The sequence below is a fragment of the Nerophis ophidion genome, linkage group LG26 (genome assembly GCF_033978795.1).
Source record: "Nerophis ophidion isolate RoL-2023_Sa linkage group LG26, RoL_Noph_v1.0, whole genome shotgun sequence".
NCBI lineage: Eukaryota > Metazoa > Chordata > Actinopteri > Syngnathiformes > Syngnathidae > Nerophis > Nerophis ophidion.
Genome location: NC_084636.1, coordinates 21,601,612 through 21,629,007, shown reverse-complemented (window position 1 = coordinate 21,629,007; position 27,396 = coordinate 21,601,612). Strand labels below are relative to the sequence as shown.

Here is a 27,396-nt window from a genome sequence, read left to right as displayed (position 1 = left end):
ATTAAATTATCCCCTCAACTCCCCCAAAAATGGATTAACTCGCTGGAATAAAAAAGACAATATAACATACATCCATATTGTGGACGCATGTGAAAAAGTGCAATATATTTATCTGTACAGTAATCTATTTATTTATATACATTTATTATATATATATTTATATATATATATATATATATATATAAATATATATATATATATATATATATATATTGTTTCTATTTATATTTATTGCTTTTTTTTAAAATCCTGCACTACCATGAGCTTATGTAACGAAATGTTGTTCTTATCTGTGCTGTAAAGTTCGAATTTGAATGACAATAAAAAGGAAGTCTAAGTCTATATTTACATCCAACACAATTTCCCAACTCATATGGAAATGGGGTTTGTACAAAAAACAAATCTGTCTGGAGCCGCAAAAAATTAAAAGCTAAGGCAACACAGGATGTGTCTATATTAGCGATAATAGTCTACTATCAAAATGACTATGTATCGCAGGCTGAACAAATCTTTGTTGACAAAAATGATCAAATGTAATATTTATTTTACACATTTTTACATTTAAACAAAAACCATACCAAAACAAACCCAAAAAATTTTTCCCCCATCTTTTTCCATTTTGAATCCTTTTTTTAAAAATGCTCCAAGCCGCATGTGGCTCGAGAGCCGCGGGTTGAGAACAATTTGGAATGTTCTTTTCCTCTTTGTCCCATCCACAGTTTCCAAAAACAATTTGAAATAGAAATATTTGTCTGTGATCAAAATTTACTTTTGCGACCTCAAAGGCACAACCATGTATGTCAAAATGACGCCACGCGCGTGTTTATTATGGGCGAGAATTTCGGCACTATTCTAAGGCAATAGCCAGCTCACTCAAAAGCATGCATAAACCTGTTTGTAGAAAGTGTTGATGTAACACACACATGCACACACTTCCCTCAGGAGAATCACAATTCAAGAAGAATTAGCTAGGAAAACTAATTAAAACAAACAGCTTATGGTTCATTTGTAAGGTGGGAACGAGCTGTAATTGAGACTTCCAACTGTAAGAGTGCGTGTGTGTGTGTGTGTGTGTGTGTGTGTATGTGTGCGTGTGTGTGTGTGTGTGTCGTCAAGGAAAAAGAAGCCTCCATATGAGGACCGGGGAACAAGTTAGGACCGAAATCATGGTCTCAATACAGAAAACAATTGTTTTTAATAGAGAATGTCTCATTGGCACCCCTGGTGGTTAAATCTATCAAAAAGAGGGTGGTCCCAAAAAGGAGGGATTTTTCTAGTTGACTGTGTGTCGGTTATAATAGTGCTCCCCCTCTGGTCAACATATGAAATAACAAGTGTGTGTAAGAAAAAAAAAGTGCCCCCTTCAGCCAAAACAATAACAACCAATCATTATTACTTTTTAATACAAAATGGCGAAATTTGTCCGATAAAATTCTGACTTTTATCACAGTATTGCCTATTTTTTTGTTGTTCTTGTAAAATAGTGACATTTTTTTAGTAAATTTAAGTAAAATTCCAATTATTACTTAATATTGCCAACATTTGTAAGTTTTCTTATAAAATTGTGACCTTTGTCAAGTAAAACTACGACTCTTTTCATAAAATTGCCAAAATTCAGAGCTTTATCTTGTAAAATTGTGACTGTTGTTGAGTAAAATTCAAACGTTTATCATAATATTGCACAAATGTTAGATTTTTCTTGTAAAATTCTGACTTGCGTTGAGTAAAATTACAACTTGTATTATAACACTGCCAAAATTCTAAGGGGGTCCCAAAAAGCAGGGATTTTTCAAATTGACTGTGTCTGTTTTAAAAGTGCTCCCCCTCTGGTCAACATATGAAATAACAAGTGTGTGTAAAAATTTGCAGTGCTGCCCCTCTGGCCAACATATGTGATAACAAGTGTGTGTAAGAAATTGAAATTGCCCCCCATTTGGCCAAAATGTATACAAAAAATAAAATAAATATGTATATTGAGACATACTGTAAAAACTAAAGTAAATGTTGAAAAATAAAAAACAATTAAAAATGAAAAAAAATAAAATAAAAATAAAAGCAGTCTTTTTCTCACAATGTGTCGACTTTTTTCCTATAGAATTGGGAACAATTTGTCATATTCTGTCTGTAATATTGCAATATTTTCCCGTAAAATTATAACTTTTTTATGCAAAATGGCAACATTTGTGATATACAATTCTGACTTTTATCACAATATGGCCAATTTTATTGTTGTTCTTGTTTAAGTAAAATTATGACCTTTGTCATAATTTTGCCAAGTAAAATTCTGATTATTATTTTATTTTTTGCCAACATTTTAAAGTTTTCTGATAAAATTGTGACTTTTGTCGAGTAAAAGTATGATTCTTTACCTAAAATTGCCAACATTAAAAGCTTTATCTTGTAAAATTGCAACTGTTATTGAGTAAAATTCCGACTTATCATAATATTGCACAAATGTTTAGTTTTTCTTGTAAAATTTTGACTTGCATTGAGTAAAATGAAAACTTTTATTATAATACTGTTAAAACTTGAAGTTTTTCTTGTGAAATTGTGACCTTTTCCATGTGAAATTCCAACTCATTTTTCACAAGTTTATTTATGTTTTCATATTATGTATATATTATTAATATTGTAAATACAAATCTTTATATATCTAGAAAGGGTGGCACAAAAGAGGTAGGCATTATTCGGAGGTCTCAAGAAAGTAACAAATATGTGTGTGTGTGTGTTTTAAAATACATAAACAAATCACTTGTCCATGCCAAAGGCCTTGGAACCATCGCGTGGATTTGAGTGCTGACAAAAGAAACAAATAATTATTGTTTTGTTTTCCTCACCTGCACCAAAGGCAAAAAAGTAGGACTGGTTGGGATTCCTCTGCAGCAGGGCGGACACGCGGCGTGCCATGCGCTCGTTGCGCTTGTAGATGAGCTCCTGGCGGAAGTAGCTGTCAATCTGCTGGGCCGTGGTGCGGTCGTGAGCTGGTAGGGAGCTGTTGATGAAGTGAGGCAACTGTCAGGGAAAGAAATGTTTCAAAGTTATTGTGGTAAGGCATTTAAAACAGGCACATCTCAAAATTGTACTGTATTGAGCAGAATACAAGACATTTTTTTCCATGAAAAAAGACTTATGAGACGAATATGATTTTTTTGGCCCTCTAGTGACACTTATCGGACATTTTTTTGCCAGTCTAAACTCTCCAAAGAGCTTCAAATCTGACATTTTCGCATCAGATTCGGGCCACATCAGTCACTTTTCAAAAGTGACTGCAACCTCAACAGGAATGCGACCTGTTCACTATAAGTCTCATCAGAAAGCCCAAGGCCGGGCTTTTTTGTTAGCACATTTACTGATGAAGTCTTTGAAGTTTAATTGTCGACTTTTAATTGCACGTTGAGCAAAGCTATTTAGCCTCTCTTGGCTTGTTGTGGAACTGATATACAGTAGTTTTTAACTACAAGCCCCAAAACCCGTGAAATTGGCACGTTGTGTAAATCGCAAATAAAAACCGAATACAATGATTTGCTAATCCTTTTCAACCTATATTAAATTAAATAAACTGCCAAGACAAGATAGTTAACGTTCAAACTGGAATACTTTGTTATGTTTTGCAAATATTAGCTCATTTGGAATTTGATGAAGGCAACATGTTTCAAAAATGCTGGCAAACGTGGCAAAAAAGACTGAGAAAGTTGAAGAAAGCTCATCAAACACTTATTTGGAACATCCCACAGGTGAACAGGCTAATTGGGAACAACATGTGGGTGCCATGATTGGGTATAAAAGCACCATCCATGAAATGCTCAGTCATTCACAAACAAGGATGGGGCGAGGGTCACCACTTTGTGAACAAATGCGTGAGCAAATTGTCAAACAGTTTACGGACAACATTTCTCAAAGAACTGTTGCAAGGAAATTAGGGATGTTCACCAGCTATGGTCTGTAATATCATCAGAAGGTTCAGAGAATCTGGAGAAATCACTGCACGTAAGCTGCTAAACCCGTAACCTTTGATCCCTCAGGCGGTACTGCATCAAAAATCGACATCAGTGTGTAAAGGATATCACCACGTGGGCTCAGGAACACTTCAGAAAACCACTGTCAGTAACAACAGTTGGCCGCTACATCTGTAAGTGTAAGTTAAAACTCTACTATGCAAAGCGAAAGCCATTTATCAACAACGCTAGGCCCTACCTCATCTAACATGGACTGATGCAAAGTGGAAAAGTGTTATGTGGTCTGACTAGTTCACATTTCAAATTGTTTTTGGAAACTGTGGACGTCATGTCCTCCGGAACAAAAAGGAAAATAACCATCCGGATTGTTATAGGCGCAAAGTTCAAAAGCCAGCACCTGTGAGGGTATGGGGATGTTTAGTGCCCAAGGCATGGGTAACTTACACATCTGTGCTGAATATGTACATACAGGTTTTGGAGCAACATATGTTGCCATCCAAGCAACGTTATCATGGACGCCCCTGCTTATTTCAGCAAGACAATGCCAAGCCACGGTTTTACAACAGCACGGCTTCATGGTAAAAGAGTGCGAGTACTAGACTGGTCTGTCTGTAGTCCAGACCTGTCTCCCATTGAAAATGTGTGGCACATTATGAAGCCTAAAAAACCACAACGGAACAACTTAAGCTGTACATCAAGCAAGAATGAGTAAGAATTCCTCCTGAAATTTTTGAAAAATGTATTTTCCTCAGTTCCCAAATGTTTACTTAGTGTTCTTAAAAGGAAAGGCCATGTAACACAGTGGTAAAAATGCCCCTGTGCCAACTTTTTTGCAGTGTGTTGCTGCCATTCAATTCCAAGTTAATGATAATTTGGGAGAAAAGATAGTTCCTCCGTTTGAACATTAAATATATTGTCTTTGCGGTCTATTCATATGAATAGAAGTTGAAAAGGATTAGCACATTGTTGTATTCTGTTTTTATTTACGATTTACACAACGTGCCAACTTCACTGGTTGTTGGTTTTGTAATAACGATCAAATTTTTTTGTAAACTAAACAGTCAGCTGGAAAAAACAGATTTAGTCCATTTTGGCCTGCAGTATAAACAGACAAAAAGACAAGTGGTCTTATTTTTGGAAATGTAAGAATGCAAAGAAACAGGTGGCACATATTTTAGTCCCCACTGTGTCACGATCCGTGACTCGGATCGTTCATGGTTTTGCCCTTTTTATGTCTTTGTTCATGTTTTGTTTCTGGACTCTGCCGATCCTTGTTTGAGCACTTCCTTGTTTGTGTTAGTCACCATGGCAACGTATTGTGTTCCTCCTCACTGGCTCCTGTCACACACCTGTTTCTAATAATTATTTGTGTATTTAAGCCCACCTGGTTCCTTAGTTCGTCCTCGGTCCATTGTTTGCTTTTCACAACGCGTCACGGTTTGTATTTGGTATCAAAGATGAGGTGACGACTTGTCCAGGGTGTAAGCCGCCTTCCGCCCGATTGTAGCTGAGATAGGCACCAGCGCCCCCCGCGACCCCAAAAGGGAATAAGCGGTAGAAAATGGATGGATGGATAGATCATTTTGTGCTAAGTTCCGCCTTAGCTTCACGTGCGTGTGGCACGTCATTTAATGTTTTCTGTTTCCTGCTACGTTTTAGCATTAGCTTTCCGTGCATTGGCACACGCGTTGTTTTTCCCCTTTTTGCACCAGTGTTCGTTTGTTTTATTATATTAAAACTTGTTCTTACCTGCAATCCTGCTGACTGGTAGTGTGTGCATCCACGAAGTGGCAACTCCGCGCAGCAAGTGCGCCGCGAAGCGTGACACACTGCTTATTATTTTCCTCCTTTATTAATCTTTGCTTCTAAATAAAACGGGAAAAATATTCATAAAGTATACATTCTACAACTTAAAGGGTCTTCTGACTTTGGAGATTGGACTATAAATTACGATACTTCATGTATTGGCATTTTGTCAGACACTCAAATATCTAATTTCTAATTAGGGAAGTCCCGATCCTGCGATGAGGTGGCGACTTGTCCAGGGTGTACCCTGCCTTCCGCCCGATTGTAGCTGAGATAGGCGCCAGCGCCCCCCGCGACCCCGAAAGGGAATAAGCGGTAGAAAATGGATGGATGGATGGAAGTCCCGATCAAAGTTTCCAATTCCATCTGATTTTTTTTTCTGGCCTCAAATCCGATTCGATTTCGAGCTTCAATCCGATACTTTGACAATAGATTATAGAACTGAAAATGTTTGATAGAAACAAAGGAAACACGATAAAACATTTCTATAAAGTTTATTACTGAATGTAAAATTTGCCAGTATTTTTGTCAATCAGACGATGTATTAAATTTGTGATATTACATGCCACCAAACATTTATTTAACAAAATAAACAAAAACAAAATACTATTGGCTCCTATTTAAATAATTTGGGGTTTGCCCTCAAAGTCTTCCTGTATTCAGAGACTTAAATCCGGAGTTTGTAAACAATATGAAAATAAACAAAAACATATTTTGTCTTGTTTGTATACAAATACTATAGTAGGTATCGATTTTATCGACATCTGGCTCGATCACACCTACTTGAGCGGTTAGTTTCTTGTGTTATCCGGCGTTGTGTGTGTGTAGTAGGGTTGTAAGGTATACCCGTATTAGTACAGTACCGCGATATTAATGAATCATATTTGGTACTACACCGCCTATAAAAAGTACCGGTCTCCCAACCCCCGCCTCCTCCTCGTTGTCACGTCGTGTCATTGCTTGTTTACGAGTAGACGAGCATGTTCAGCAGCACACAATCACGGAGTACATACAAGCAAACACAGTGTGCAGACAGAAAAAGGAGAACGGACGCATTTTGGTTTAAAAACTAAAGATAAAGGTGAAGTTATAACACTGAAACGCCCTCAGGAAGAGGTGCTTTAAGACATGGCTAGCTAGCTAGCGGCTAAAGTTCCGCCACTTCTATAATCACTAATCCTCGCCTCCATGGCGTCAAATAAAGTTTCTTACATGTATCATCCCTGCAGGACGAGGAATAGCTAAACATGCTTCACTACACACCGTAGCTCACCGGCGTCAAAATGTAAACAAACGCCATTGGTGGATCTACACCTAACATCCACTGTAATGATATAATGTAAAGGAGCATATCTCGTCGATACTCTGATTACATCGATATTTTTTGGCATCACAACATCATCTTTTGTTTTTTTTTACATGTATATCATGTTTATAAAGTCGGAAAATATATCTCCCTGAACACATGAGGACATTCAAAATGACCAATGTATGATCCTGTAACTACTTGGTATTGGATCGATAACCAATTTTGTGGTATCGTCCCAAACTAATGTTAAGTATCAAACAACAGAAGAATAAGTGATTAATTAATACATTTTAACTGAAGTGTGGATAGAACATGTTAAAAGAGAAATTAAGCAGATATTAACAGTAAATGAACACGTACTGTAGATTATTAATTCATTTTATACCACTTAATAATGTTGAAAAAATAATAGAATGGAAAATGACACAATATGTTACTGCATACGTCAGCAGACTAAATTAGAATCCTTTGTTTGCTTACTTTTTACTAAAAGACAAGTTGTCTTGTGTGTTCAGTATTTTATTTAAGGACAAACTTGCAATAAGAAACATATGTTTAATGTACTGTCAGATTTTTCTGTTAAAATAAAGCCAATAATGCAATTTATGTGGTCCCCTTTATTTAGAAAAGTAACAAAAAGTATCGAAATAATGTTGGTACCGGTACCAAAACGTATATGCACACACAAACACACATCTAAAACGCACAGACGTCTGACGGTTCCAGCATGTGCTGCACATGTCGATGCATTAATGACACATTTGTTACTGATCTAAAAAGCCCACACCAGACACAACTGGTGGCCACTGCAGGTGATCGGAGCGGTGAAACAAGCTCCCGAGGGCCTGACCCAGTTAGAAAGACGTATGGACGCAGACCAAGAAAGTGACACGTAGAGGCAGAAAGAAAAATATCTGGGATTTTTTTTCACACACTCTTTTGTGGGTCTCTGGTGTGAATCAGGTGTCAAGTTGAGGTTACATTGTATGTCAGGTTTAATGAGACTATAAAAGATCGGCGAGGGGAACTGATTTGTAGAGATTGTATTCGCCAGGCTTAGTGGTTGCAGAAGCGGTTATTATTCAGTGTGCGTTCATTACGAGATGCTGGACTTTTTTTTTAGGTAATGTTTGTTGATGTTGAAGCTTTAACTAAAAACCCCGTTACCGTATGAGTTGGGAAATTGTGTTAGATGTAAATATAAACAGAATACAATGATTTGCAAATCCTTTTAAACCCATATTCAATCGAATTTGATGTTCAAATTCATACGAATATTTCCAAAAACTATTTGAAATGCGGACTGGTCAGACCACACAACACTTTTCCACTTTGCTTCAGTCCATCTTAGATGATCTCGGGCCTAGAGAAGCCACCAGCGTTTCTGGATGTTGTTGATAAATGGCTTTTGCGTTGCATAGTAAAGCTTCAACTTGCACTTACAGATGTAGCGACAAACTGTATTTAGTGACAGTGGTTTTCTGAAGTGTTCCTGAGCCCATGTGGTGATATCCTTTCGAGATTGATGTCTGTTTTTGATACAGTGCCATCGGAGGGATCGAAGGTCACGGTCATTCAATGTTGGTTTCAAGCCATGCCACTTACGTGGAGAAATTTCTCCAGATTCTCTGAACCTTTTAATGATATTATGGACCGTAGATGTTGAAATCCTTAAATTTCTTGCAAATGTACTTTAAGAAACATTGTTCTTAAACTGTTTGACTATTTGCTCACGCAGTTGTGGACAAAGGGGTGTACCTCACCCCATCCTTTCTTGTGAAAGACTGAGCATTTTTTGGGAAGCGTGTTTTTATACCCAATCATGGCACCCACCTGTTCTCAATTAGCCTGCACACCTTTGGAATGTTCCAAATAAGTGTTTGATGAGCATTCCTCAACTTTATCAGTATTTATTGCAACCTTTCCCAACTTCTTTGTCACGTGTTGCTGGCATCAAATTCTAAAGTTGATGATTATTTGCAAAAAAAAATGTTTATCAGTTTGAACATCACATGTGTTGTCTTTGTAGCATATTCAACTGAATATGGGTTTAAAATTATTTGTAAATCATTGTATTCCGTTTCTATTTACATCTAACACAATTTCCCAACTCATATGGAAATGGGGTTTGTACATACATAATTTATAACAGTCAATAGTGCAAAATAACTAAACAAAATCAAAAACTGGTATTGGCTCTGATTTGTAAATAAAAACAAAATCATCAAAAAAGCTGTTAATAGTTAACTATGCTTTTTGAATCCTCCTATGGTGTGTAGTGTCGCATGTTTACCTATTTCTCGTCCTCCAGTGATAATGTAGGAAACATTGTCTATTTTCCGCCATGGAGGCAAGGATTAGTGATTGAGAAACACCACTGTGGAGGGACATTACCCCCGAGCGAGGATGCTACACGGCTTTGAGGAGGCGGCCGTCGCCTTGTCGCTGTCCAATTTGCAGACACAACTAGAATGTGTCATCAACTTGCATGATTGCATAATAAATTACACATTAAAGGCCTACTGAAACCCACAACCACCGACCACGCAGTCTGATAGTTTATATATCAATGGCTCCAGTACTCTGGAATGCCCTCCCGGTAACAGTTCGAGATGCCACCTCAGTAGAAGCATTTAAGTCTCACCTTAAAACTCATTTGTATACTCTAGCCTTTAAATAGACTCCCTTTTTAGACCAGTTGATCTGCCGTTTCTTTTCTTTTTCTCCTATGTCCCACTCTCCCTTGTGGAGGGGGTCCGGTCCGATCCGGTGGCCATGTACTGCTTGCCTGTGTATCGGCTGGGGACATCTCTGCGCTGCTGATCCGCCTCCGCTTGGGATGGTTTCCTGCTGGCTCCGCTGTGAACGGGACTCTCGCTGCTGTGTTGGATCCGCTTTGGACTGGACTCTCGCGACTGTGTTGGATCCATTATGGATTGAACTTTCACAGTATCATGTTAGACCCGCTCGACATACATTGCTTACCTCCTCTCCAAGGTTCTCATAGTCATCATTGTCACCGACGTCCCACTGGGTCATTATTGTCACCGATGTCCCACTGGGTGTGAGTTTTCCTTGCCCTTATGTGGGCCTACCGAGGATGTCGTAGTGGTTTGTGCAGCCCTTTGAGACACTAGTGATTTAGGGCTATATAAGTAAACATTGATTGATTGATTGATTGACGAAATATTAACATTGCAACACATGCCAATACGGCCGGTTTAGTTTACTAAATTACAATTTTAAATTTCCCGCGAGGTATCCTGTTGAAAACGTCGCGGAATGATGACGCTTATGTTGACGCGTGCTTGTGACGTAATTGGCCCAGCACCACTCACGGCTAAAAGTCATCTCTTTTCATCACATAATTACACAGTATTTTGGACATCTGTGTCGCTGAATCTTTTGCACTTTGTTCAATTAATAATTGAGAAGTCAAAGTAGAAAGATGGAGGTGAGAAGCGTTTAGCCTTTAGCCACACAAACACACAATTTGTTCAATTAATAATGGAGACTATAAAGAATAATTCTGTTGGTGGAAAGCGGTGGATTTGTTACGATGTGGAGTCAAACCCGCGTTTCCTTGGCGGCAGGCGCCTCCTCTGACAGGGCGGTAAGACGTGCCTCTGCTGACAGCGTACACAGACTCGTCTCCACTCGTGCTGAGCACAGCACGCCCAAGCAGCAACGAGCCTGCACAAGATCAATAATCAACACACCTGGACTTGACGAGAGGGGGCGGCATAAAAGACCAGTGAAGCCAGGAGACCTTCGCCAGAACGTAGCCAATCTCAGCTGAGTAAGCATCACGCCTGGCACCTCTTCCACGTTCCTTGCTTGCCTTCTTTGTGTTTTCCTCGTTCCCGTCTTGATGTCCTTTGTGTCTTCCACAGTGTCTTCAGTGATCGTGTCCTTGCCCCACGACCTCCTCCCGGATTGTTGCTTGCCTTCCCTGATCCTTGACCACTGTTTGGACCCTGACATCGTTGTTTCTCTCCAGCTCCTTGACTGCTTGCCTTCCCGCTGACTGCCCCTTCGCCTCACCCCTTTTGGATTTCGACAAACGATACATCCAACACGCACCGACAACAACCCCTGGTAAATTCACATTGGTTAATTACACACATAGTCTGCATTCACTCACTAGTGGTAGCATACACATACCACACATTCATTAAAGGTTTAAATAAACCTTCAAAACGCAGTTCTGCCTTGCTGTCGCCTACTTTCCTTTGCCTAGTGCATAATAGGATTGCAGATGCCTTTAGCAACCGAAAGACAGCCGGTGTTTTTTTGTTTGTTGTGAACATGTTTCTCTACCACATGTCAACCAATTGTGATTTTAAGTCGGCTCTTACCGGAGACTGGAGCGGATTATACGACCTCCTGCAGCAGCTATCCAAAAGGCAGCTGTGATCTTGGCTCCTCCATGGCTTCTCTCAGAGACACTGGCGTTCACCAGCCCTCCGACTTTCAGGTATGACTTCATAATCTCACTAAAACACTATTAACACAATAAGGTGATTATGGACTATCCAGAATTATCCTAGTAAATGTGTCTAATAACATCTGAATCGCTCCCACTGCCGCCGCCTGGAGCCGTAACCTTTTCTTTCTTTCTTTTTTTTTTTTTTAGTGCTTCACTCTAACTTTCCTCATCCACAAATCTTTCATCCTCGCTCAAATTAATGGGGAAATCGTCGCTTTCTCGGTCTGAATTGCTCCTACTGCTGGTGGCTCACATTATAAACAATGTGAGGATGTGAGGAGCCCCCACATCGTCTGCTACTTCCGGTACAGGCAAGGCTTTTTTATTATCGACCAAAAGTTGCGAACGTTATCGTCGATGTTCTCTACTAAATCCTTTCAGCAGAAATATGGCAATATCGCGAAATGATCAAGTATGACACATAGAATGGACCTGCTATCCCCGTTTAAATAAGAAAATCTCATTTCAGTAGGCCTTTAAAAGCTCTATCAAGGGCCAAATTGTTATCATTTCTATATTCCAATCCTAGTGGTGTGATTGGCCCTGAGATAATGCAGCCTGTGCAAACCTGCGAGGTGTCGTGGTTAAAGATGATGGAGCTGAGGTCCCCGCAGTTGTAGTGGGTGATGAGGTCCTCGGTGGTGTAGGAGCCCTGCAGACTGCCCGCTCGGACACTCTCGTGCTGTAGCAGCGTTTGGTTCAAGGCAAACAGCACCTGCAAGAAAGAGGGAAATATGATTATGTACTATGTGGTAGGGGTTGTCGTTTGTGAAAGATGTCACAATGTGCGTCATTTCTGCTCGGAAACTGCATATTTTACCGATCCATTTTTATTTTATTTTATTATTATTCTTTACTTACAGCCGTGGTCAAAAGTTTACATACACTTGTAAAGAACATAATGTCATTGCTGTCTTGAGATTCCAATAATTTCTACCATTTTTTTGTGATAAAGTGATTGGAGCACATACTTGTTTGGCACAAAAACATTCATGAAGTTTGGTCCTTTTATGAATTTATTATGGGTCTACTGAAAATGTGAGCAAATCTGCTGGGTCAAAAGTATACATACAACAATGTTAATATTTGGTTGTTCCTTGGCAAAATTCCCTGCAATAAGACACTTTTGGTAGCCATCCACAAGCTTCTGGCTGATTTTTTGTCCACTCCTCTTGACAAAATTGGTGCATTTCAGCTAAATATGCTGGTTTTCTGACACAGACTTGTTTCTTCAGCATTGTCCACACGTTTAAGTCAAGACTTTGGGAAGGCCGTTCTAAAACCTTCATTGTAGCCTGATGTAGCCATTCCTTTACCACTTTTAATGTGTGTTCTGGGTCATTGTCCTGTTGCGCCCAATACCCAACCTCCGGCCTGATGATTTTAGGTCGTCCCGAAGATTTTGGAGGTCATCCTTCTTTTTCATTGTCCCATTTACTCTCTGTAAAGCACCAGTTCCATTGGCAGCAAAACAGGCCCAGAGCATAATACTACCACCACCATGCTTGACGGTAGGAATGGTGTTCCTGTGATTAAAAGGCCTCACCTTTTCTCCTCCAAACATATTGCTGGGTATTGTGGCCAAACAGCTCAATTTTTGCTTCATCTGACTACAGAACTTTCCTTCGGAAGGTCTTATCTTTGTCCATGTGATCAGCAGCAACCTTCAGATAAACCTTAAGGTGTTACTTCTGGAGCAAGGGATTCCTTCTTGCATGGTAGCCTCTCAGTCCATGGCCATGCAAAACACGCTTGACTGTGGACACTGACACCTGTGTTCCAGCAGCTTCCAATTTATTGCAGACCTGCTTTTTGGTGGTTCTCGGTTGACTCTTGATCATCCTGACCTTGTTTTCTCTCAGCAGCAGGTGATAGCTTGCGCTTTCTTCCTGATCGTGGCAGTGACAAAACTGTGCCATGCACTTAATACTTACAATTGTCTGCACAGTTGCTTTTGTGACTTTAAGCTGCTTTGACATGGCTCCAAGTGACTTTGACATCAATGATTTTTTTTTTTTTCAGGTCTGTGCTGAGTTCCTTTATCTTTCCCCTTGTCGCGTTTGTAACTGAGTCTAATGACTGCATCACATGAGCCCTATTTAAATGGGCTCAGAGAAGTCAACTGGTGTCGTCAATCATAATCACTCACACGGAGTTAAGAGGCCATGCTATGAAGCTAATTTGATTTAATTGCAACTTTTCTACATCACCAAAATTGATAATATATGTTACTCTGTGTATACTTTTGTCCCAGCAGATTGGGTCACATTTTCAGTAGACCCATGATATTTCAGAAAAGAACCAAACTTCATGAATGTTTTTGTGACAAACACGTATGTGCTCCAATCACTCTATCACAAAAAAATAAGAGTTGTAAAATATATAGGAAACTCATGACAGCCATGACATTATGTTCTTTACAAGTGTATGTCAACTTTTAACCACGACTGTATTGTTGTTATCTGAGGTACTTTTGAGCCCAATGTGACAGACCTTCCATCTAGGTCAACTGCAGGTAAGGCATACCACAAAAAAATACATACTCTGACTTTTCTCGTGAGGGCTGAAGGAAGTTTGGAGCAACTTCTCAAAACCCTTGTTTCGTCCACCGGGGTGCTGTAAATCTACAACGGCCATTAATACCAAAAGTAAACCCTTTTTTGAGGGAATTTACTGCAAGCAGCCGGTGCGGTGACGCCACTGCACGGTTCAAATCGAAGGTTATTCTCTCCCCCCCCCCCTCCCTCCTACAGCGCCACGCCACATCTGATTGGCCTGACATGTGGGCCGGGGCAGCCGATGATGTCTGTTCAGCTCTCTTACAGGAACCGAGAGGCCCAAATGAAGCTATTTCACACACTTCTACATTGCACCTAAACATCTTTGCAGACTTGATTACGCCAAATGACTCATCTAATCAGAACTTCAAACCTCGGTTGGCTTCCTTGGAGTCCAACGGCCCTCTGGGAAGTGCTGCAAGATGATTCGCGTATAGCTGCTAATGTGCGATACAGCTGCACAACCAATTTATTCTGGGAACCGGGCCATGATTTGCACAATTACCTGTTCTTGTCATACTCAACCTGTACACCCACTGGACTCGTCAGGTCCATGTGGCAAGATTGAGGATAAGAACTGCATCGACCCTGAATATGGTTCACGCAGAACGGTAAAACCGCAAAAGGGGAAAACACACCTAGCAGAGTAAAAGAAGCTAATGAAATCACAAGACCTGACATTAGACTTGTCAAGACGTTGACTTTGGTGCGATTTGTTTTCCCGAGGTGCAAAGCGACTGGATTGGACAGTACGTGAAGATAATGATAAATTTTAATCTTAACTCCAATAAAAGGAACAAACGAAAGGCGCTCACAGAGGAGGTACAAAAACTTGGCTATGAAAACTAAAACTTGCACTAAGGCAAACCTATGAACAACTAAAACGAAAACACTTACTGTGACTGAGAAAGAGCATGGATCATCGGTATGGATAACATGGGTGTGTAGGAGGTGATGTCGCCAGGCTGACTGCCTGGCAACTACAGGCTTAAATAGTGCTGTGGTGATTGAAAGCAGATGTGTGAGTTCAAATAAACCAGTTGTGTGACATGACAGGTGAAAACTAATTGGTAATCATGGAGACAAAACAAGAGTGCCCAATGAGTCCAAAACTAAACAAAACGTGACCACAAAACATGACAAGACTCTGATGTTTTGCATAACAACTATTATGGTACAAATACAGTTTCATAAACACTGTATTGACGAGTGATGTTAATCTAATCTTTAAGGTTTTACTACTTACGTATAAAATATACTAAAGGGTTTAGCTCAGAGGTCTCAAACACGCGGCCCGCGGACACGTTATTTTGCGGCCCTTACCTTAATATGAAAGTTTAATGTTAGTGCAGCCCGCAAGTTTTATATGAACGGCGCTTGACAGCGTTGTGTGCGGATCTGAATGAATTTACCAATCACGGTATGGTATATGGCTCTAAAGGACACTGCCGAACATTGACGTCACTTGCGTGATGCAAGCAGAGAAACAGTTTGCCGCTTTTTCACTAGACCCGCACGCGCTCTTCTTCCCTCACTCGCCCGCCTGCTCACTCTCTCTGTCATGACTTGGACTATGGTGTGGTTTGTTTTCCCGTGGTGCACAGCGATTGGAACGGACATGGCGTGAAGGTAAGGACATAATTTAATTTTAACTCCAAAAGTACAAACAAAACAAAGGGTATAAATAAAAGGCGCTCTTTGAGGAGGTACAAAACTTGGCTATGAAACAAAACTATTACTACAACGTAAATTATGGACATAAAACAAAACTTGCAAACTATGGCATGAATAACAAAACTTACGGGGAACAAGAAAAAAGCATGGATCATCAGCATGGAGTAAGGGTGCGTAGAGGGTGGTGAAGGGTGATTTCGCCAGGCTGACTGCCTGGCAACTGCAGGCTTAATTGGTGACGTGGTGATTGACAACAGGTGCATGAGTCCAAGTAAATCAGGTGCGTGAGTCGTGAAAATAGGTGAAGTTATTGGTAGTCATGGAAACAAAAACAAACCAGGGTGCAAAAAAATAGGAACTAATGGAGTCAAAAACAAAACAGAACATAACTAAACAGAACATGATCACAAAGACATGACACTCTCGAGCTCTCTCTGTCACTGTGTGTGTCTCTCTCTCTCTCCCTCCCTCCCTCAGCGCCGCTGTAAACAGTCCGGGCCGGGGAGACGAGCGTTCCGGAAGCCTCTGAAGCACTCCGCTGAAGGACCGAGCGACAATAGAAAACTGTGGGGCACTGGATCCCAGCGCTGATACTCCGACAGTGAGTCACTGGGCGAATTGGACGTGCACTGCAAAAAGTCAGTTTTCAAAAAGCTCTTATTTTGTCTGTTTCCTGTCTTTCTCCCTGAGTGCTATGTCCCCTCAGCTGCGGCTGACTGGCACCTGGCCACACCTGGTGTCAATCAGCCCACTTCTATTTAGACCTGTCTTCCCATCCAGTCAGTGCTGGATTATTGTCATGTATTGTCACCCGTGTCTTGCCATGTCGTGTCATTGCAGCGTAGCAGTAAGTTATATTCGTTAGATGTTTGTAACATACTGTTTCTTGTTCCCTGCTTCCAGTTTGTTTTCATATTACAAGTACGACTTCTGTTTTCCTGCTCGCTACCCGCTAACTTCCGCGCTAGGCCCTTTTTTTTTTTTTGCTAGCTTCCATGCTAAGCTCCCTTTGTTTTCTAGCTCCCATGCTAGCTCTCTTCGTTGGTTATCCGCCTCGTGCGCACTTTTTGCTGTACCCCTTTGGTTTGTCTTGTTTTAGTAACTTTATTAAATCCTGTTTTTCTATCCAATGCCTACCTCCATCTCTGCATCTTGGGGTTCGTCACAAACTAACTCTGACAAAAATGAGGGGTATTTTATTTGGACAAAGCAAAATAATCTGCCAATAGAACTAGCAAATTTGGCTTGTCAAGACTTTCCAAAACAAATAAAATTAGCTAATCTCAATGAACCCAAAAATACGTTAAAATAAGTATATTCTCACTAATAACGAGTGCACTTTTCTTGGTAGAAAAAAAGAGACATTTTTGCTCAATATGTTAAAAAATATTCTTAAATTAAGTAAATGCTAGTGCCATTATCTTGACATCATGATTTTTTTTTTTTTACATTCTTGAAGTAAGAAATTATTACTTTAAAAAAGTAGTTTTATACTTGTGAGTGTTAATGACACAGCTTTGCAACCATTGATATTCTAGTTTCAAGCATGTCGTAAAATCTCATCAACAAGCTGTAATATCTTACTGAGATCATTTAGGACCAAAACCCTTAAAACAAGTAAAAGACTAACATAAAATCTGCTTAGTGAGATAATTATCTTATCAGACAGAAAATAAAATAACATCACCCTTATTTGAGATATTTCATCATACTTAGATTTTACTTTTTGCAGTGTGTAACACGTGAGTCGTGATGTTAGCTCGTTCGGGGGCTTAATTGTGCTACCGTAACTGTAGCACAAAGCGGCAAATAAATGAAGGTGACAGGAACGTTGCCATGGAGACGAGGGTCTTCTTACGTGCCTGGCTGCAGTCACACCGCGACACCTGTCCGTCAGTAATAACAGTCCCCGATAACCTGGACCAATTCAAACAGTTTTTGTTTTTTTTAATCTTTTAATTCGCATTGCCTCACACGAACACTACATATATATTTTTTTGACGACGCATAACACTCCGGGAGCCGTCACTTTTTTGCGCTCGCTATCCCTGTACTTTCCCGGCTATTATCCGCCGACCGCCGTGATGCTGTAGGGAGGGAAAGCGGAACGACACACATTGCGGAAATAACATTTTATTCTGCGCGTCGACTAAATACAAATATATTCCACAACCCCAAACGTGTCTTTTCCAAAGCCTGCAGTGAAGAGAAAGGTTAGTGATGAGCAAAGACAATTCCAGGAAAAGTGGGAGACGCAATATTTCTTTGTGGAGCACAGGGGCACCCTGACGTGTCTTATTTGCACATAGAAAGCTGTGGTGCACAAGAAATACAATTTGAACGTCATAATACAACTAGACAAACTGAGGAGTATGCAACTTTTTTTTTAAAGTAAACTTTTTTTGCAGCCCAGCCTCACCCAGACTCTGCATCCAGTGGACTCCAGGTAAATTGAGTTTGAGACCTCTGGTCTAGCACCATCCTATCTTGCTGATTGTATTGTACCATATGTCCCGGCAAAAAATCTGTGTTCAAAGATCTTTGGCTTATTAGTGATTCCCAGACCCCAAAAGCAGTCTGCAGACTATAGAGCGTTTTCTATTCAGGCTCCAAGACCCTGGAATGCCCTCCCGGTAACAGTTAGATATGCTCCCTCAGTAGAAACATTTAAGTCCCATCTTAAAACTCATTTGTATACACTAGTCTTAAATAGACCACCCTCGTGTACAAAGAGAGTATGGACAACTAAACGAGAGGCGCCATATTTGGTGCTTAAGACGTGTGCTGCTGAGTCGATCTGACATTAGTTTTTCTGACAAAATAATGCAAATTAATAATTCTAATGGGGAGAGGCGTGGCTGGTAGTCCGACAGCGAGGCAGGGCACACCATAGCCCAGCCCAAGATGGCGGCGAGGAGGCTAACCCGCAGTCCAACAGCGAGGCGGGGCACACCGTAGCCCAGCCCAAGATGGCAGTGAGGAGGCGTGGCCCGCAGTCCGACAGCGAGGCAGGGCACGCCCGAGCCCGGCCCAAGATGGCGGCGAGGAGGCGTGGACGGTGAGTGAGCGGCGTGGCGCGCCGGGAGTGACCCCGCAATCAAGATCATGTGATCGCGCACCTGGGGACAATTGAGTAATCCTCTCGCACTGTATAAAAGGGCGACAGCCGTTAACATCAGAGAGAGAGGCTGAGAGATGAGTAAGAACCAGAGGGAAGCTGACGCTGAGAGAGAGAGACTGAGAGCACGAGCGCGGCGACGACGCCCGAAGCAGAAAGGCAAGCAGAAGAGAGAGCGGCAGACGGAGTAGCTGAAAAGCAGTCTTTATTGAAAAATAAAGAAGTCTAAACGGTCCGCCGCTATGTCCTTCCTTGACGGTCCTTGGAACCCGCACAACAACTTGAGAAGTCTGTCAGATCTAAATATACAGAGGGTTAAAAACTTATAATAAAACATTATTTAATTTTGTCAAAAGTAGTATGTTTAATAATAATTCCTGGGAAATTTTGCGGCTTTTTTTAATGCATGTAGTATTTAGTGACCAGCAGCTTTCTAACACGCTCCCACCAGCTAAATGTATGTCTGAAAACACATAATATCTTAAAATAAAAATATTATCTTATATATTATTTTGCCAAAATCCTCATTAGCTTTGGACCACAATTACGAAATAAATTATGACTATTGTGTCAAGTATGCCAACTGTGGTGTCTGCCTCCAATGTATTGTTTGTAATCTCTGTGCTATATGCAGTATGCCTTTGCTTTTACTTATTGTAAGTTTCGCTGTGGCGAGCCACGGCTTTCTGATTTCACCATATTAACTTGAATACGAATGAATGCAGCTTTTTACAGCAACATGTAATACAAAACCCTAAACCCGTGAAGTTGGCACGTTGTGTAAATCGTGAATACAATGATTTGAAAATCCTTTTCAACCTATATTCAATTGAATGGACTGCAAAGACAAAAGGCTTAACATCCGAACTGGAAAACGTTATTTTTTGCAAATATGAGCTCATTTGGAATTTCATGTCTGCAACATGTTTTGAAAAAAAGCTGGCACAAATGGCAAAACAGATTAAGAAAATTGAGGAATGCTCATCGAACACTTATTTGGAACGTACCACAGGTGAACAGGCTAATTGGGAACAGGTGGGTGCCATGATTGGGTATAAAAGCAGCTTCCATGAAATGCTCAGTCATTCACAAACAAGGATGGGGCAAGGGTCACCACTTTGTGAAAAAATGCTTGAGCAAACAGTTTTAGAAAAAACATTTCTCAACTTGCTATTGTAAGGAATTTAGGGATTTCACCATCTACGGTCCGTAAAATCATCAAAAGGTTCAAAGAATCTGGAGAAATCACTCCACATAAGCGGCAATGCTGAAAACCAACATTGAATGCCCGTGACCTTCGATCCCTCAGGCGGTACTACTGCATTAAAAAGCGACATCAGTGTGTAAAGGATATCACAACATGGGCTCAGTAACACTTCAGAAAACCACTATTAGTAACTACAGTTGGTTACTGCGTATGTAAGTGCAAGTTAAAACTCTACTATGCAAAGCCAAAGCCATTTATCAACAACACCCAGATATGCTGCTGGCTTCGCTGGGCCCAAGCTTATATAAGATGGACTGATGCAAAGTGGAAAAGTGTTCTGTGGTCTGACGGGTTCACATTTCAAATAGTTTTTTGGAAACAGTGGACCAAAGAGGAAAAGAATGATCCAGATTGTTATAGGCGCAAAGTTCAAAATCCAGCTTCTGTGATGGTATGGGCGTGTATTAGTGCCCAAGGTTTGGGTAACTTACCCATCTGTGAAAGCACCATTAATGCTGATAGGTACATACAGCTTTTGGAGCAACATATTTTACCATCAAAGCAACGTTATCATGGACGCCCCTGCTTATTTCAGCAAGACAAGTGTTACAACAGCGTGGCTTCAAAGTAAACAAATCCAGACCTGTCTCCCACCAGCGGTATAGCTTGGTTGGTAGAGTGGCCGTGCCAGCAGATTGAGGGTTCTAGGTTCGATCCCTGCTTCTGCCAACTTAGTCACTGCTGTTGTGTCCTTGGGCAAGACACTTTACCCACCTGCTTCCAGTGCCACCCACACTGGTTTAAAAAAAAAATGTAACTTAGATATTAGGTTCCACAATGTAAAGCGCTTTGAGTCACTCGAGAAAAGCGCTATATAAATATAATTCACTTCGCTTAATTGAAAATGTGTGGCGCATTATGAAGCCTAAAATACCACAACGGAGACCCCGGACTGTTTAACAACTGAAGGTGTACATCAAGCAAGAATGGGAAAGAATTCCACCTGAAAAGCTTCAAAAATTGGTCTCCTCAGTTCCCAAAAGTTTACTGAGTGTTGTTAAAAGGAAAGGCCATGTAACAGTGGTAAAACTGCCCCTGTACAACTTTTTTGCATTGTGTGGATGCCATTAAATTCTAAGTTAATGATTGTTTGCAAAAAAAATACGTTTCTCAGTTTGAACATTAAATATTGTCTTTGCAGTCTATTCAATTGAATATAAGTTAAAAAGGATTTGCAAATCATTGTGTTCTGTTTTTATTTACGAATTACACAACATGCCAACTTCACTGGTTTTGGGTTGTCTAGATTTAGTTTTTATTATTGGTGACACATGCAGAACTGATGCTATTTTGAAGCAATGTTTTGTCAAGCCAAGTGTATTAATTCACTGTTACTGAAAGTTTGATATACCATGTTTGCACAAGAAATTGTTGATATTGGCTCTTTTCACTTCCCGTATTCTTTCCAGGCTATATCCCACCTAATGTTATCATTGTCCACACACAACAATGCCACCGTTTACGACCCCCTGTTCTCTCGGGTCCGCTGGTGCAACAGGACCGAGTACGCATGCAGGGGAAAAAATGTGCGCGTCATAGTCACCCATGACCTGGAAATGTATCCCTTATACTCTGTGTTTCAATGTAGACTATTGCCACATTTCTTTTAACAGTAAACCTTGCTTGTTTCAGCATCAGCAGCTGTTAGACTATTGTATTGAATCACACCTGAGCCATCATACATGAATCCTATCTTTAATGAACGTGTGAAAGTAAACAATGTGACAAAGAACATTCTACAACAATCAATCTAGGGATCTAGATATCTGCTCAGGACACTGTGCTTGTAGGCTGAAATTGGCGGTCGTACTTGACGAGCCCAACCATTTCATGGCTTTACAGCAGTTATGGAGTACAAAACTAGGCGTTGAGCATACTTGCCAACTCTCTGGGATTTTACGGGAGACTCCCGAAATTCAGCACCTCTCCCGAAAACCTCCCGGGACAAATTTTCTCCCGAAAATCTCCCGAAATTCAGGCGGAGCTGGAGGCCACGCCCCCTCCCGCTCCATGCAGTCCTGACTCAATGTTGTGACCCTCTTAAACAGGACAATACTGCCATCTACTGTACATAGAATAGAATGTAAATATATTCTACAGGGACGGCGTGGCGCAGTGGGAGAGTAGCCGTGCGGAACCCGAGGGTCCCTGGTTCAATCCCCACCTAGTACCAAACTAGTCACGTCCGTTGTGTCCTGAGCAAGACACTTCACCCTTGCTCCTGATGGGTGCTGGTTAGCGCCTTGCATGGCAGCTCCCCATCAGTGTGTGAATGTGTCTGTGAATGGGTAAATGTGGAAGTAGTGTCAAAGCGCTTTGAGTACCTTGAAAGTAGAAAAGCGCTATACAAGTACAACCCATTTATTTATTTATTTACATTTAAGTGCAGTCAAGGAACATGCTTAGGCAGTCTGTTCTGAAGCCCACAGTAAAGAGACGTAACTTCATCATGTCGCCTGGTTATTGACTCCAACCCAATATATTACACCGTCGACAAGCAAAATGAAGAAATACTCTTGCAAGTTTCAGAACGATTGGAAACAATAATTTCAGTTTATCCAGGAGAGTTCGAAGGGGAAGGGGTATGTTGCCTGTGAATTTTGTAGAACAGACTTCTCCTTTGAACACGGCAGCCGAACAGATATACTCAGACATGAACGGTCAGCGAAGCACAAAGTGTCCGCAGCGCATCATCGTTCACAACCCAGTATTATGGCCCACCTTGCAAAATGGAGACCCGATGGTGTAACTCAGGGGTAGGGAACCTATGGCTCTAGAGCCAGATGTGGCTTTTTTGATGACTGCACCTGGCTCTCAGATACATTTTAGCTGACATTGCTTAACATGATAAGTAATGAATAAATCCGCTGGTAATCACAGTATCAAAAATAACGTTCAAAATATAAAACATTCTCATGCATTTTCATCCATCCATCCAGTTTCTACCGCACCTGTTCAAGAAGTCGCATCCATGGTAAGAAGTATTTTATTTATTCTTGGCTAGCCTCAGAATAACAATGTTATTAAAAAGAATAAGAGACTTATTATACTCTAAAAATGTTGGTCTTTCTTGAAAATGCACTCATATAGTTGTATTCAGTGTTAAAAAAAAAAGAAAACAAAAGTTGTATGCTCTCACGGAAATACTTTTTGAAATATTTGGATTGTATGGCTCTCTCAGCCAAAAAGGTTCCCAACCCCTGGTGTAACTTATGCTGAGACAAAGATGGCTATGCTGATAGCTGGAAGCAACACATGTTCTCATTTGCTGATGTCTACAACAAATCCGTGAAGGATGTGTCCAGATTCGGAGATTGCTCGCCAATACGCAAATGGCAGAACAAAGGTTACTCAAATAGTGAAAGGTAAGTGTTGTTGTTTTTGTTTTTTTGTAACCAGCAAGCACAGTACAGTTAGTAGAACAACTTTGTTTTTATTACTGTGTATTTGATAGGTGCCGAGTTGGTGAATTATACGCCACCCCTCTTAACCACGCCCCCCTCCCCAACCACGCCCCCAACCAGGCCTCCGCCCGACCCCCGACCACGCCCCCCACCTCCCGAAATCGGAGGTCTCAAGGTTGGCAAGTATGGCGTTGAGTAATTGCTCGACGTAGATCAAGGACAATAACTGATAGTCTGCTTTGCCAGTCCAAATGTCTTAGGGCTGGGCAATATATCGAATATACTCGATATATCGCGGGTTTGTCCCTGTGCGATATAGAAAATGACTATATAGTGATATTCGAGTATACGTTCTCACACAGTTGCTTTTAGCTGCGGGTATTACACTGCAGGCGTTTCTCACTCTTTCCTGTCTCTGACGTAAAATAAATGCACCTTCTTACACATGTCACGCGTGCATTGTCATACGCCCTCGCGGAGCAGAGAGGTAGCAACATGGTAATATGGTAACATGGTAACATGCGGTGCGGTGCGAGTGGTAATACGAGAGAGAGCAGGTGCGAATCTGGTAACAAATGGAGGAATAATTAATTGCCAAGAAAAATAGCACGGGGTCCATCGTCTGCCGGTGGTTTGGCTTCAAGCGGGAATATGTTGAACAATTATGCGGCAAAAGCGTTGCTAAAAAAAGTAGCAGCACTGTTATTGTGTAGCATCATTTGAAAAGTCACCCGCTAGAGAATGAAGAGTGCTTGAAACTCTGCATGTCAACATCCCCGGCCGGTATTAAAACAACAAAATGCCAATGCAACTATTTCCAGATCAAAACCGTATGAAAAAAATAATCAACAACAGAAGGAGATAACGTCTGCATTAACCTGCCACATAACAAAGTACATATACTATTTATTTTCCTAATATGCAACTCGTTTTTATTTGACAGTTATTGAAATATCTTGTGTGACATCATGCACAAAAGTGCACTTTATTTGTTTTAAACTATTGTAGTGGCATTCCGTACAAAAAGTGCACTTTGACTTCGTGTTGTTTTGATGTCATCTTAGTGACATCATGCACAAAATTGCACTCATACCTTGTTTTAAAATGTCTCTGACAATCTTGCACTTTTTGTTTTTGAAATGACATAAATGTCTCTGCCACTGCTTAATAACTGTTTAATAAATAAAGTTTTGGTTAATTGACTTAGTTGTGATTTCCCTCTCTGCATGAAGGTTAAAATGAGCATATATTAATGCAGTATGAAGAAGAATGTTTTAATGTAGACACATCGAATCATCATACTGCTGTGATTATATGCATCAAGTGTAAATTCAAGGCTAAAGCAAACTATCGAAATTATAAATTGTGTATCGTGACATGGCCTAAAAATATCGAGATAATAATAAACGGCCAGGCCCTAAAATTTATTCGCTGTTTTCTGTAGTACTCCCTCGTCCACGGGAGCCCCGCATTTTCGCTGTCTCCCCTTCGACAAATGGACAAAGTTTTTCGCTAAATAGAATCACAGCTGACCTGGACATTCGAAAGTTCTCTTGCCGTCCGACATGTGTTGTATCTGAAATAGCTGCAATCGCGCCTTTCCTCCACACATACACATATGCATCCACAAAAAAATATACGCCACACACACATACCCCACCCCTCCATCCAAAGCCATTGACGTGGGTGATGGACGGCTTGGCAGCGCCTGAAGAACTGGAGCCTGCCATCGTAGCCCCCACTCCCTCCCCTCTGTTGCAAGTCTCGAGATGTTGTAATATGTATATGTGCTTTTAATATGTGTATGTGCTCCTAAAGGGGCCCAGTCAGTAGCTTTGTATTTTTTTTACTCCAGCGTGTACTTTTTCCCATCTTTTACGGGGCGCCTTGTGGCAACCCATCAGCGTTCCTGTTCCATAACCCCCTCTAATCTTGAAAGGGTTTGTGCTAAAAAGAAAGTTTTGTTGTACTTGTGCAATGACACAAAAAAACCTACCTACCTTCAATCAATTAATCAATCAATGTTTATTCATATAGCCCAAAATCACAAGTGTCTCAAAGGGCTGCACAAGCCACGACGACATCCTCGGTTCAGATCCCACATTAGGACAAGGCTTTTAAGGTATTCATGTGTGATTTCCACAAGCGTCTGTTATGAAGCTGGCTGTGGCGCGATTTTACTGACGTCACTTCCTGTGTGGGGCGCGGTCTTTCTGGCGTCACTTCCTCTCGGAACTCAGTTTGTAAACGATCGATGAGTCCACACAGAGCAAAGAGCCGGAGATTGCAACAGCCTTGAGGACCAGACTGTTCTGAAAAACACCCCAGAGGATACCTCAATGATGGACGCTTTTGACCTCCCTCCCTTCTCAACGACACCTGGAGTCGAACTATTTCAGACCGGCCTCAGTCTACAAAAACATTACACCATCACACCCAAGACAATTGGGCACACACACACACACCTCCCCTCCCCCACCCACGTCTTCACCACCACTTTTTTTTCCCCTGGGGCCTTCCAGGGCTCCAACCCCCCCGCGCCCCTCTGTGCGAGGTGTTGTGATTTAATGTAATGTGTTTATGTGTGCATTGCAAATTTGTTTTTTTCCCTTGGACTCAGCCTGGACCCCTTTTGACTGATATTTTTTTACTCTTCCCCCTTTTCCCAACGTCACCTTTTGCCCACCTTTTTTAAGGAGCGCCATAAAATTGGCTGATCCGTTGGCGGTCCCGTCTTGTCTCCCTGTGACGTATATCTGCTCGTAGTGGGACTGTGCTGAAAATTTACTTTTCGGTTCTTATGTGTCTTGTGCATGTAAAGAATTGACAATAAATCAATTAAATTTCAATTCAAGAAATACAAGGCACACTTACAAGTGTAAAAAATGATCCAAGGAGGGGAACCTTAAACGATGGGTGAGTGTGGCCGACAAGGTGCTTAGGCTAAATAATTATTTGTTTAAGGAGTTATCCGGCTTAATGTAGACTGGGCCTAAGAGCTTCCAAACTGAGCAGTCTGTTATTGTTGTCATATATAGACTCAGTGGCGACGACAATCCGGGACCCTCCAAACTAAATGAGAATCCTTTCTCTCAGTCTTTATCTGGCGGTCATTTAATCAGGCGCTGATAAAGAAAACAGGGCAGTTCGTTTCCCCCCTCGGTCGCTCTCTCTCCCTCTCCCCTCCCTGAGAGCCGCTTGTGTTTCATGGCTTGAAAAGGCTTTTCGCCGGACCCCTGACCCCCGAAGACACGCACCGCTGGATCCCTCTGGGGCTGGACGTGTACAGGGGATTGGGTTCACAGCACCCTGCCGGGACCGCGAGGCTGGAGTTGAAATAACATCCACAGCAGGGTCGATAAAAAGAGGTATCGCCTACCCCAGACCTGGGCATATAAAGGCCCCGGGGCCACATGCGGACCGTTGAGCTTTTCAATCTGGCCCGCTGGACATTCTCAAATAATGTTTTTAGATGTTAAAGATGGAAAGTATAGCTGCCATTATGATGTGCAGTGATGTTTTGTAATGACCGTAAGTCTTGAACTATACAAAGTATTTCGATGGTGTAGCAGCTACTATGGTAATCTAATTTGTTACTATGGTCATCTAATTAGTTACTATGGTAATGTAAGTCACAGCAGCTCAAACGAGGCACCAAGCAGTGCGGGCGGGAAGCGTTTCCACAGACGCGGAAGGAGATTTTCACAACAAAGTTCTAAAGCTTAGTTATATATAGAATAGAATAGAATATAAACCCTGTTTCCATATGAGTTGGGAAATTGTGTTAGATGTAAATACAAACGGAATACAATGAT

General features: G+C 41.2%; 1 protein-coding gene across 2 annotated transcripts in view; it reads right to left on the bottom strand.

Annotated features, from left to right (window-relative positions):
- Window positions 1-27,396, bottom strand: part of trabd2b (TraB domain containing 2B) — a 201,450-nt gene that overhangs the window by 63,935 nt on the left and 110,119 nt on the right. For both annotated transcript variants that reach the window (XM_061888008.1, XM_061888007.1), the window contains exons 3-4: window positions 12,129-12,275; window positions 2,838-3,012 (exon numbers count right to left, since the gene is read on the bottom strand). In XM_061888008.1, the coding sequence (XP_061743992.1) occupies window positions 2,838-3,012; window positions 12,129-12,275 (322 nt within the window). The remainder of the gene's footprint in view (window positions 1-2,837; window positions 3,013-12,128; window positions 12,276-27,396) is intronic.